This window comes from Mya arenaria, chromosome 12 (genome assembly GCF_026914265.1).
Source record: "Mya arenaria isolate MELC-2E11 chromosome 12, ASM2691426v1".
Classification (NCBI taxonomy): Eukaryota; Metazoa; Mollusca; class Bivalvia; order Myida; family Myidae; genus Mya; species Mya arenaria.
Window position 1 is genome coordinate 69690661 of NC_069133.1, and position 14101 is coordinate 69704761.

Below are 14101 nucleotides of genomic sequence, written 5' to 3' on the forward strand. Positions count from 1 at the left end.
CAAATGTCCAAACAAAAAAACCTATACCACCAACAAGTCTGAAGTTTAAGCCTCTCAATCCTGATGTCAGGATTAATCTTGAACTTAAAACTCCTGTGTATATGATAAACAGAACAATAAACCAAAGCATTGGATGCCAATGTTCTTTTTCAGTTAAACTAGGAACATAACTCCATTATTGGCCTTGCTACATGTGTGTTTTGTCACTAATACTGTCAGTATAATGATATGGTCAAAGTTCAAGTTTTCGACTACACCATGGTTATCACAATACCTAGTGAAAGAGACAAGCTAAATATTCATTCTGATTGTATATATGAAATGAATATGTCAGTGATATAAACAGGGAGACAGGATTCAAAGGCATTGCATGTACTTCTGATTGTTTAATCAACATTTGATAAAAAAAAATCCAACAATAAAAAAAGATCCTATTTTATACATATTATCTCCACTTTATACATGTTATGTACATAAAACATATAAAGGTATTTCCTCAATACATGTGTATATCTTGCAAAACTTAAATTATACACACATATACACAAGCAGATGTACATGTAGCACACATACATACAGCGACACACACACGCACATGCGCACAATATTCAAACTAAATGCAAAAGAACAAAACAGTTAAATGTTTTACATACGACCAGAAGATAAAATCATTATTAAAGATACCCACTCATCATATGGAAATAAAGTACATTGTACAACACAACACATCATTTGCATTCAGTTATCACAAAAATCATCTGCTGTATAATTAATAATCAGATATAGAAATCCAACTGAACAAGGGAACTTGAATCAAACTGTAAAAACAATAGAAATTAGAGGGAAAAAATACTGTAATTTCAATAATGATAATTTGATTTTAATTTAAAAATGACAAAATAGTCAAAAATCTTAGCCAACAGCCAAATTAAACTGATAACAATATAAACTGAATTGGATGAAGATAACCATGAAACAACTCCAGCAGCCTACCAACAAGAACCTGAACATAAAAAATATCACATTGGATAAATTATTCCTTAATTAACATTCACAATACCAATATAAACAGTTATTTCCCACAACTCTAAATTAACTCTAAAGTCCCAGGTAAACCACATATACATGTATATTCAATTAAGCACATTCACTCTGTAAAGTCAATGAAAGACACTATATAAATTTATTGCATTTCTAAATACAAGTCACAAAGTCATATTTCACTATGACATCACAAGGTCACCTTATACTACAAGTATGACCTTTAAAATGTTATTTACATTTTGACATCGCAAAGTCATACTTTGCTATAACCTCACATTGTCATATTGCGCTATGACATAACAAGTCAAGGAACACTAAATATGGAGGACAAATATGTTTTTCCGCGATGTCTTTTTCCGGCAGAGTGGACACTGATGGAAATTGTTGACTGCCTCCTCGAGACAAGGCCGGCAGAAGATATGACCGCAGGCAGTGGACATGAACTGCTTCTTCCCTTGTTTGATCTGAATCAGTAAGCATGACAGGCATGAAACACGGTGTTGGATGAACTTGCTATTAGTAATCTACATTCTACAATTGCATAAAACAATTCCAAGCAAAATAGAAAATAACAAGAGCAGTCATATCTCCCGCCAAATTAAAAACAGTATCAACTTTGCCCTGCGACAATGAAGGGCAATAACTAAAAAACCGGCAACAACAGTTATGCTTTTTGTGTACTGCACTTCTGCTCCATGAGATCTTTCTCTATATAAAGTTTAAAGTGAATAAAAACAAAAAATGCAATTACTAAACAAATACTGCACCCAGAGTTATGTTTCTAGTATACTGCACTTCCCCAACATAAGTCATATCATTAAACAAGAGATGTTTATCAAACATTATGCCCCCCCTGAGTGCCATGTTGTCAGGATTATATGGACAATTGAATGAAATATGCATGGACCGAAATGACAGCTGATTTGTCACTGACATTGGATGCCGTTAACGCAGTTTTAAGATTATGACCATTCAAGTGTGAGGATAGAGTGTGTTATGACCATGACCTTTGACTCTATGACCTCAAAATCCATGAGAGTCATCAGCTGGTCACCAGAAACCTAAATGTCAAGTTTGAGGGCCATGGGTGCAGGCATTGTCGAGTTATCACTCGGACAACCTTTTACCATTCAAGGTCACTGTGACCTTGACATTTGGCCCTATGAATCCTAAAATCAATAACGGTGATCTACTGGTCAGGCTTAACATCCATGTCAAGTTTAATGATCATAGGTTCAGGCATTGTTGAGATATCACTTGGAGAAGATTTGTTAACTTTTTTGTGTTAAAAATTACTGTGACCTCGACCCGATGACCTCCACAGTCAATAGGGGTCATCTACTGGTCAGGCCCAACTTTCATGTCAAGTTTGATGACCATCGGTCCAGGAATTGTCGAGTTTGCTTTACCTTTGACCCCTAAATTCAATAGGGGTCATCTCCTGGTCAGGCCAATCCACCAAGTCAAGTTTGAGGGCCATGGGTGCAGGCTTTGTCGAGTTTTTACTCAGACAACATTTTACCATTCAAGGTCACTGTGACCTTGACCTTTGGCCCGATGACATCCCAAAATAAAAGGGGTCATCTACTGGACTGGCCCAAACTCCAAGTGAAGTATGAGGGCCATGGGTGCAGGCAGTATCGAGTTATCACTCGGACATCATTTTACCATTCCAGGTCACTTTGACCTTGACCTTTGGCCCGATGACCCCAAAAACAATAGGGGTCATCTCCTGGTCAGGCCAATCCTCCAAGTCAAGTTTGCGGGCCATGGGTGCAGGCATTGTCGAGTTATCACTCGGACAACATTTTACCATTCAAGTTCACTGTGACCTTGACCTTTGGCCCGATGACACCCCAAAATAATACGGGTCATCTTCTTGTCAGGCCCAACCTCCAAGTGAAGTATGAGGGCCATGGGTGCAGGCATTGTCGAGTAATCACTCCGGCAAAATTTTACCATTCCAGGTCACTGTGACCTTGACCTTTGGCCTGATGACCCCCCAAAACAATAGGACTCATGTATTGGTCAGGCCAAACCTCCAAGTGAAGTATGATGGCCATAGGTCTAGGCATTGTTGAGTTGTCACTCGGACAAGCTTTAAAAATGTTTTACCATTAAAGGTCACTGTGACCTTGACCTTTGAACCGATGAGCCCTAAAATAAATCAGGGGCATCTACTGGTCAGGCCCAACCTTCAGGTCAAGTTTGATGACCATACGTCAAGGAATTGTTGAGTTATCACTCGGACAAGCTTTGGTCTACCGACGGGCCCGACCGACATGTGCAAAGCAACATACCCCTCTCAATATACCCCTCTTCTTCGAAGGGGGCATAATTAAGTTTGAAGTCAATGTCTCAAAGACTTCGAGTTATACTTCAGAAAATAAACAAGCCAAAACATTAACAAATATCAATTTGTAAGCACTACACTTCTTAATTAGACCATCTATATACGTACATGCATGCCTTCCAATACTATATACCCTTCATCTTTCAGTGGGGGATAATTATATGAAGGCAGAAGAAAAGACTGGTCTTAATGAGGGTAGAAGGGCGCTATCAAAAAAGGACCGGATTTAGCACCCTTCTAAAGCTGAACAGCAAACACCCTAGAGTTATTAGCCTTACATAATTATACTTTTACACTATTTTATCATCTTTGGAACAAAAATGTGTCCATAGGACACGGATGCCCCCACTTCGATTTTTTGTCACAGAAAATAAGCCATAATGATTATTCAGGATAATCTGCACATATAGGATAAGTTGAGTTGAGTTGGGTTTTACGGCATCGCAAGACTGTATAGGTTATATGGCGCCATTCAGGCAGGAAAAAACTTGTTGGATCCACATTGGACACATACTTTTCAAGAATTAGATTGGAAACTTATATTTTTGAAGTATTTTTGGCAAAAAAGGGCCGTAACTCCTAAATGACTAAAGCGATTTCCATGACTATCGAACTTGATCAAGATATTATGGTCACAAACATGTGTTTAAAGTTTGGTGAGGATTGGACAAACAGTTTTCAAGAATTAGATTGGAAACATATATTTTTGAAGTATTTTTGGCAAAAAAGGGCCGTAACTCCTAAATGACTAAAGCGATTTCCATGACTATCGAACTTGATCAAGATATTATGGTCACAAACATGTGTTTAAAGTTTGGTGAGGATTGGACAAACGGTTTTCAAGAATTAGATCGGAAACAATCTTCGGGACGTACGTACGTACAGACAGACAGACAGACAGACAGACGTACGTACGGACAAGGGCAACCATATATGCCGCCACTTTGTGGGGGCATAAAAAAATGCTCAATATAGGGAAATTTCATGAAGCAAATAGGGAAATTTTAGCAATTGGTAAGCCTTTTTTCAGCACCTATTTTATAAGGTGAAAAATACTTTGGGCGGCTTAATGTCATGCCACTGATTACAAGACATCCACTCACAGCCTTATCATCATCCAGACAGATGGGGCAAGATATCTTGACAGCCTCAGGGGACATGACAGTCCTTGCACCAGTTTGTGTAGGTGAAGGTGTAGTGGGTGGGGGATTGTAGGGTATCACATTGGGAAGCTCATCATCGTCCTCGTCTGATAGGTCAATGGCTGGGATTGTTCCCTGTCCTCGTCTGTGGGACGGCAGTGGAGCTGAAATAGTTGTCAATCTGCAGCTTACCCCGGTAGGTAAGATGGGTTTGTTTTTTTTAAACATTAGCAATCCAAACCAACACTAAACATATCAAGTCACTATTTCCATGCAATATAAACCTGGTATGACTCATAATGACTGTCAACCTAAAGACTTAAACTTAACTTAAAACACATAGTTGCAATTGACGTTTGTCCTCATCTTTCTAAATAATTATAGACTTGGATTAAACATATTCAGTTTACCACTCCTACATACAGGGGTACAAAAGGTAGAAAAAGCATCGCTTTATGTGCTTATCAAATATTGCTCTCACAGAGACCACTGTGTGCATAAGTATTACTATCTTCAATGCCAAAAAAACCCTTCTTTTTGTACAATCAATAGACATTCATTTTTTTTTTTTTTGAATTGTTGAACACTGCACAGGAGTGCTGCAGAGTGAATGTTTGTTGTATTCCCAGACAAATAAGAGGGCATAACTAGACATGAGTTAGTGGCCTTGCCACACATGTGCATATTGTCAATGGCAACATATGTACCAAGTTTCACTTGTATATCGAGAACCATTTATGAGTTCTGGCCGAGGGTAAAAAGAAAATGCATGTTAATGCTAATGATACTACATGAAGGCTATCACAGAACCTAAACTTTCTTGCAGAAAATAGACTGACTATCAAGACCATACAAAACATTTGGCTGGTTGTTTGCTTATAATAGAAATACAGACTTTCATTAAATTGATTCATGAAATGAAAATAGATTGGCTTACCCTCCGAAGATCCAACAAGCTGAAAAAGGGAAAAATAAAGTATTCAAAATACTTCAAAACTAAATTATTTTTTTTAGTTTTATGAAGCACTAAACAGTGCCTGGTTTGAGGAGAGTTCAAATTACAATCATTGTTTAGTGCCATATTCAGGTAAAATTTTATAAAGAAGAACTCAAGAGATAGCAAAAACCATCTCTTTATGAAGACACAAGCATGAGTGAAGAAACCTTTTCTGATTTTGAAAATGGCCTAGGTGTATTAAAAGCCAATGAAGATGTTGAAGAAGCTTCCAAAATTGTCATTTAAATCATATCATTTCAACCCAAAGACTTTGTTACCACAAGAGAAGCGTCGTTGGCTCCTTGACCATCGAAGGCTGTTGATTGTTGGCTTGATGTCAGGTCTACATACTCGTCATCTGGGTTGGACGTCAAGTCTATACAGCCTGAAATAGAAGGTATTCAAGGAATTTATCGCATGATTGATACGTCATTAGACTTCATTTAATTGAAGAAAACCTTACAGTAAATCTTGCTCACCCATGTTGTAAATAGAACAACCAGACTGGTTTACATATTTAACACTACTAACAAAAAAAGTCCCAAAATGAAATCATTTTTGAACTCTTTTTTAAATGCCTTTGACAATACAGTTAACAAGCAAATTCGTTGAATTGATATCCCCTGTCTGATTTGGCTAAGTCAAGGAATGGAAATCAATTGTTGATGAAATATATTGAAATAAAAAAATATTAAATATAATATAACAATTAGAATTGACCAAGAAAACTAGTTTATGACTCCATCTTACCCAGTTACAAACTAATCTAAGATTTCTGAAATAAAGGCAAACATTCTGATCAAGTTTCATGAAGATTGATCCATATATATTGAAAAAAATTATAGCCTCTAGTGTCCACAAGGTTTTTTTAAGATTTGACTCAAGGAAAACATTCTGATCAAGTTTCATGAATATAAGACCATACATATTACCTCTGTGTTTCAAATATTTTTCTAAAATTTGACCTAGTGACCTAATTTTTGACCCCATATGCCCCACTTTTATAAGTGGTCCATATTTCATCAAGGGGTACATCATGACCAAGTTTTAACATAATCCGACCAATAATTTCCATTCCGGACAAAAAATATTAAGATTTGACCTTGTGACATAATTTTCGATCATATGTGGCCCAGTTTTAAATTAGTCCAAGATTTCCTCAAGGAAAACATTCTGATTAAATTTTATGAATATTTGACCATGTATAATTCCTCTTGTATGTTCCAAAGGTTTTTCTAAGATTTGACCTACTGACCTAGGTTTTGACCCCATGTGACCCACTTTTTTAGGTAGTCCATATTTCATCAAGGTTTACATCATGACCAATTTTGAACATAACTTGACCAATCATTACCATGATATGGTTCTGGACAAGATTTGACCTAGTGACCTAATTTTTGATCATATGTGACCCAGTTTTAATTATGACCAAGAATCCATCAAGGAAAACAATTCATGACCTATATTTACACCAATAGTTCATTATCTTTTTCAGAACAGATTTTTTTTACTTGATTCAATTTAAGAAAACCTTACAGTAATTCTTGCCTACCCATTATGTAAACATAATGAACTGATCATAGCTGGAAACAGTTCAGTATCATATGACATCAAAATATACATGTACGGTACTCCATTTGTAGATCATTTTTAAGGTCGGCATACCAAGTTTTTGCATACCAACAAAACAGTACCTCTCCTTTTTTTAAAGCTGGTGAGCTACATACCATTGATAAAAGCATTTGGGTGGATAATAAGAATCAATACAATTGTAGAAAAAATCTAATCCATCAATGATCAGGTCGCAAATGCAAAACCTACCAAAGTATTCAATTTGAATTACCACTGCATTTGGATGACAAAACAATTGCGTTGCAAATTTGAAACCTCTCAAGTTCATAAAATGACAAATAAAATACCTGGCAAAAATTAAATCAATCCAAAGTATGGGTGCATGTTTTTTAAAAGAGTTACCATCATGGTTCTCCACATCAATGATAGATGGCTGGTCTTCAACAAAAATGGGTTCATCCATATTGTCAGTGGGGGCAGTGATGGTGGCCGAGGCACGTCGTGGCCTTTTTGTTCTCGGACCTGTTGACACAACAACTAATTATTGTTTGTTGAAGAAAATACATCAGATATAGAGAAGAATTTTTCAAATGTTTTCTTTTTTGTTTAAGATGTTTTTCTTCTTTTATTTAAAGTGACCTTGACCCTAGGGGCCCAAAATGCAATCCCATTAGGTCTTCATAAACACTTTCTTTAAGACAAGTTTGGTAAACCCCAACTAAATATATTTAGTTTCAACCATTTTTTTAATTTTATTAAAAGTGACCTTGACCCAATGGATCACAAACGCAATCCCATGAAAGGGCTCCATAAACCCTTCCTTTCTTTATATATATATGTTCAATAAAGATTCCGTCTTTGGATAACAACTAAAATTATAAACTAGTTGGAGCAATGCTGCCTAAATTCTGCCTGTCATTTCAATTACGTAGTTAAGTTACAATGTTAAGTGTGTGATGTTAAATTAAGAATTTAAATGCGCAATTCATAGTCTTCATAAAAGAAACACCATTTAAGGGCATATGACAATATAAGTACCAGCCATTCAGCCCCTGAAGGTGAATGGACAGAGGCATTACATTTTCGGGTGCTGACTGGCCAGTTCTTATAATGACAAATGACAGTGGTGTGTAATAGTTCTCAAATAATGAACAGCTTTATAAGTTATACACATTTAGTTATATAATATGCAATGTACGAAGTTAACATCATTCATGCTTCTAGTTTAAAAATATCTCCTCTTGTATGACATTTTCAATGTCTCCTGTAAGACAATAAATAAAATAATAATAAATAAAATAATCATAAGAAACAATCTGGCCAATGTACTTTCATGCCATACTGACCTGAACTAGTCGCTGCCTCTGTGTTCCATTTGAGGCCTTTGTTTCCTCTCTTATCTTCACTTTTACGTTTTCGAGTTTGAACAGCCTCTGAGCTTTGGCTTGCAACACCAAGTTCTCCACCCTCCTCTAGCTCATCATCTCTCACAGCACTGATAACTAAATTGTAGTTTAAAACCTTTAAAGCTTTATACAGATGATAACTTTAACATCATAATTCATTCCCACTTATGTTTTTATATAAAATCTAATAAAAAAAGAAAGAGAAGAAAGACTACCTACACTACTTGTTTTTAAAAAGGATGTAACCTTAATCAGAAAATTATTTTTGGCCTGACCACAAATGTGATATTATATTAAACCCAGTATGCCATTTATGGTATGAACCTCTTCACACAGTTTTGGCCTCGGAACTAACTATTACAAATGAAATACATGTTATAATTAATAAGAATTACAGTGATTTTTTTTTTAATTATTTTTACTGCTTGTTCCTTGCAAATTGGGAAAATACGTTGCCTTTTATTTGGAAAAAAACAAAATCAGGCCAAAATAGCTAATATAATGGCAAATATACATGTTTTAACTTTTTTATGCATACATAATGCTGTGAAAGAGTAAGCATTGTCAAGATTGTGTTCATATTTTAAGAAATTCATTGTTTTTTCATTCATAAACGTAATGGACATTTATCAAATTGGGAAAAAATTATAATATTTTGGGAAAAATGGACAGTTTTCCGCAAGGGAAAACAGCCTTTAGAAGGCAGTAAATTGCACCAAAAACAATCAATGTTAATAAGAATGCCCCTCAAAGTTATTTTTCTTTCTTTGACAGGATTGTAATTTGCGCATCATTTTCTTGATGATTTATAACAATTAACTCATGTTTCCATAGCAACTATAGCTTTTGGCTCTATTTATTTCCACTGCATTCAGTGTATTTCAAACAGCCTGATTGTTTAATATAATTAACATGAATCATCAAACTTTTCTTTCCATGTTCAATTAAGATAAAAATCCATGATCAGAAGAGCATAATAGAAACAATCTGGCCAATATAACTTCAGGCCATACTGACCTGAACTAGTCGCTGCCTCTTTTTTCCCTTTGAGGCGTCTGTTTGCTCTCTGTTTGTTTCTCTTATTTTTTCTTTTCTTTTTTTGAGTTGGAACAGCCTCTGAGCTTTGGCTTGCAACAACACGTTCTCCACCTGCCTCTAGCTCAACATCTCTCACAGCACTGATAACTGATTCATCAGCCCCGGTCTGTGATTTTGACAACAGATCAGGTAGATCTACAGAATCATTTGAGTTTTCAGTGCTTGCTTCTACTGGTACCTCAGGGATTTCTTGTTTCTCATTTACTTGGGAGGAGGCCGTATGGGGACCTTGAACACCCCGGCCAAGCCTGGCTGATGCCTGCCCCACGTCTGAGGAGTTGATTCTGGATCCACGTAAACCTTGTTCCTGGTCTAATCCTACATCAGATGTGTTCTGGGTGATAGTTTCGGCAGGGCTTGAAATGTTGTCCTGATTTCTCATAACACAGGGTGACTGTCTCTGAAATGTGTAAGTATTTCAATGTTTTGAGGTATCTCAGCGCCATAAAAAAAAACTTGGGTGAATTTTTTAAGACATAAGCCATATTGGACTGCTGACTTATCTCTGTAAATACCATGGATGATAAGGGAGCTATCTGATTTCTGATCAATTAGCAACTTCATCAATGTTAAAATGCCAAACTTCAGGAAACATTCCAGCTAGAGCTATTCAGATGGCCCACAGAGAAGCACTCAATTGACTTACTTACTAAAGTAAGACACCTTTTTCACTAAAGTAACACTGAGGTGGGTTTTAATGGTGGGACTCCTTGAATTTGCAAAAATTCTGCTAGTCCAAGTTGAAAGACGATTCCAGTAAAAAAAACAATGTCAGTGCTACTTGTAAAAACGCTTCCTTGTTTTTTGTTTAGGTATAAATGATTTGTATAATAAGGAAAGGTATCAAACAAAAGCTCTAGGAGAATCAGCCAATATACTGGCGATATCTTCTGTGATCTCAGGGCAATACACAGAGTCTATGACTGTACGCATTGAGGTGACTCTTTTGTGAGTTGTGTGGAGTGCATTGAGTACTGGTTTGCGAAGAGCTGGTGGTATAACAATTTGTTGACCCATAAGAACTACACCATCCACGGTGCATAAACTGGCTGCAAAGCAATGGTCAGAGCACAAACCGGTCAGTACTTTCTTACAATGTTATTAAAACCCTGCCTCTAGCTGTCCAATGAGATTTACAACAAGGGGTCAGACGCTGTGGCCTCACTGACCATGTCCCAAGTAACAAATGTGATAACAGCATTCAGGGCACTCGTGGCAGCAGCAAGTGTGGAGGTGTCATTAGCTGTATCATTATCATCCTTATGCAGGCTTAGATTGGTGAGCCTGTCATGATAATGAGCAGTCATGTTAACAAGGTAATCTACATATAGTTCTGGTGCTACACAATTTGGTGGTCCAACAGGATGCCTTGAAGTTGCATTTGGTTCAAGGTTCTTTCTGTCTGGTACATGTATGATTGTGAACATATACCCTACAATTTTCTCTTTCAGGTTGAGGAGTCGTTTGTTATTGATGACTGTGGGTGATCTATCATTCAGAATCTGGAGTTGTGGTTTATGGTCAGTTGCAACAAGGAGGCCTTTGCACCCTTAAACATAGAAGCGTCACCGTCGCCCGCCTGCGTGTCTGGTGGACAATGGCAAATACACATATGCCCCCTTATTTTATAGGCCAAACCAGCTCTCGCACCAGTTGTATCAGTTGGTGTTGGAAAGTGACTAATGGCATCCAAGAACTTGATACTTGTTTGTATGTTTGTTTGGGTGATTGTAAGCCCTGCATAATTGAAGGAGTGTTGAGAGAATTGGAACTTCTTAGGGTTCAAAGTAATGCCGTTGCGAGCAAACAGGTCAAGCCATTCACATGCTTGAAAAAATGCTGCTTCAATGAAATTTGCCAAGATACATGACGTGTTATCCACACATTTAACCTTGATATATATGTTGTTATAATGATGCATGAAAGTTTGACTCTCGTGTTTGTGCGTAAAAATACAAAGAGTCATATATTTATGATTTTAATCTGATAAAAACTAAATTGATCAAAATTCTGTAACCAGAGACTCAACCATTAAAAAAGTCATAAGTGAATACTGCGTATTTCGATAAAATACCCACATATAAGGTGAGTATAAATTAATTGCTAGATTTTCATCCCCGCCTGTCCCCTCTTTTTTCCACAAGCCCTTAAATTTTATTGAACCAAATAAAAATGTTCAAGTAGGGTCTTTACTAATACTTATGGATCCGATTCTGTCCGTGAACAGCGTTTATTTATACCTGCGGTGTTGATGAATAACATTCACATGTAAATAAGGAGAATTCATACGATTGTGTGTTTTTTTGTTAAATAATGTAAATATGTATTAATTATTAAATGTTTTCATAATTTATAATGGATTAAGAGCTAGTCATTGAAGATTTGGTTCCCCCCTTTCTTCAGAAATGAATGTAAGTGGCTGATCAGTATTTTTTGTGCAGGGAAAGTATAAGTTCAGGTTTACTCGCCCTGCAGGGCAATTGTCCATATAAACAGCCGCTTCAGAGTGCATCCATTTTACAGTGGTATGGATTAGTGAACTTGTGGTGTTTAGGGAACAAAATGAATATCCAAATGTAAAACAGTTTCCTGAATGCGCATTATTGTGGATATGCAGGGCCACAGGTATCCGGTGTGTTGTTATGGTATTTTTTGATGGTTATTCTTAGAGGGGTCCTCTAGTCCAAATAATTGTACGTTGACGGATTTTTTTTAGATTTTTGATATGGCAAATCCTTTACGTACAAATTGTTTAGTATCAAAATTGGGTAGTTGTTCCGATCAGCATTCCGGGTTAAAGCATATAGTGTCTATAAAATATCATAAAAACAAGAAATATTACCAGATAATGTTATTTTATATTAGTTCCGTACACAAAAAAATAAATATCCAACTTATAATTATGAGTTTGACGGCTTTTCTTCATTTCATTCTGTCAAAACATAACGATATATACATGACAGGCACCTAGAAGGCTTCAGGGCACAGTTTTAAATCGCTCCGAACATTTCGGCCATGGCCAAGTTGCTACGAATGTGTAACAAGGTCTATCTCAAAGCTTTGTCGGAGGAGGCCGAGTTATTACGATTGTATCGAGTTGTTCCCCTTCGCATAATTGTTTTCTGTGTCAGTCAACTTTCGTTTTATTGGAAAGGTAAACAACTTGTTTTAATGCATTAAATGCTTGTTTAGTGCGAAAAAACCATTTCACTTGCATTGTAAAATGTGAATATAACTCTTTATGATCAATTTTAACCATAAAATACTTCACTTAAAACAATTTCAATATTTTTAAAACACCCCCGTTTTTTGCACATTCCTGTTTAGACGTTAGGGATTGGAAGAATCCCGTATAACACGTCTATTATTTTAGACTAAGGGGTCCTCCCAACGAAAAGAGCCATTTTTTGTCAGAATTGTCCAACTTTTGAGAATGAGAGAGATTTGGAATAAAGATTGTGGCGGCGGTCGTGGGTTCGAGCCCCTCACCGGGCACACTTTTCCTCCCAGGTTTACTTTACTGGTGGCAGCGGTAAACGGCAGGAGTGCCTCCGTCGGCCTAAAAAGGTTAATGTGGGTAGGAGTGTAGTGTGTGTGGGTAAGAACCAGCCGCCCGGTTAGCTCAGTTTGTTAGAGCGCCGTGCTAGTGTTCCGGCGGTCGTGGGTTCGAGCCCCTCACCGGGCACACTTTTCCTCCCAGGTTTACTTTAGTTGTAGAGTGGACGGGCGTTAGTAGAGGGGGTGGCAAAACAACGCACCGGACATCTGTGTGCGGACGTCTGTGTGCAGGGCCACAGGCTCAGCGGGCACAGGTGTGCAGGATAAGTGACCCGAAACAATTTGTAACTGGCATCCTTACTCCTTCGTAAAACATTAATGAGTAATTTGCAACTCACGATAGAAAAATGGTAAATGTGTCACCTTAATAAAATGCGCGCAAAGCCAGGGCAATATTTAAAAGCATTAAGATATCATTGCCACATTTTCCTTCCTTCGCGGTTCTCCGAAGTATGGAGCAGTCAACAGTTTAAGGTTTTTTATGTAGACTGGTACCGAACGTTAATGTTGGTAAAAACTCCACGCAGTGTTACTTTCCATGCCAGTACAGTAATCACCACCACCATGCAAATCACGTGATATACGTGACTTATAAAAAGTAATAAATAATTTTTAGTATTTTAATATCCATGCACCTTGAATAATTGAATGTTACAAAGATATCCCACAAAATAAGAAAATAAACATTTTAATGAAACAGACAACATTTTGTAGCTTTATCTTTAACTTTAAATAATGGCTGTGTGCTATATATGTATGTGTTCTGAGTTTTTCAGTAACGCATGTGTCCAAACTATTTTTTGATGTTGTGATTCTGTAAACACTACAGTAGATATCATTCCTACTTCTTTGTGAAACAGTCTGTGATATAACTATATGTGATTTTGGTTGGGTTCTATGCTTGTCAGGGGAGATCACTGCGAAAAGGAGA

The 14101-nt window shown here is 36.9% G+C and overlaps 1 protein-coding gene across 1 annotated transcript; it reads right to left on the bottom strand.

Moving 5' to 3' along the window:
* Positions 1 to 423: 423 nt before the first annotated feature.
* LOC128211018 (uncharacterized) lies at positions 424 to 13644 on the bottom strand. Its single transcript, XM_052915396.1, has 8 exons — positions 13534 to 13644; positions 9532 to 10012; positions 8455 to 8610; positions 7511 to 7630; positions 5815 to 5921; positions 5477 to 5495; positions 4501 to 4703; positions 424 to 1508 (listed from the first exon to the last, which is right to left on the bottom strand). The coding sequence occupies exons 2-8, from the start codon at positions 9992 to 9994 to the stop codon at positions 1359 to 1361; spliced, it is 1218 nt and encodes a 405-aa protein (XP_052771356.1). The 5' UTR covers positions 9995 to 10012; positions 13534 to 13644; the 3' UTR covers positions 424 to 1358.
* Between the last annotated feature and the right edge of the window lie 457 nt (positions 13645 to 14101).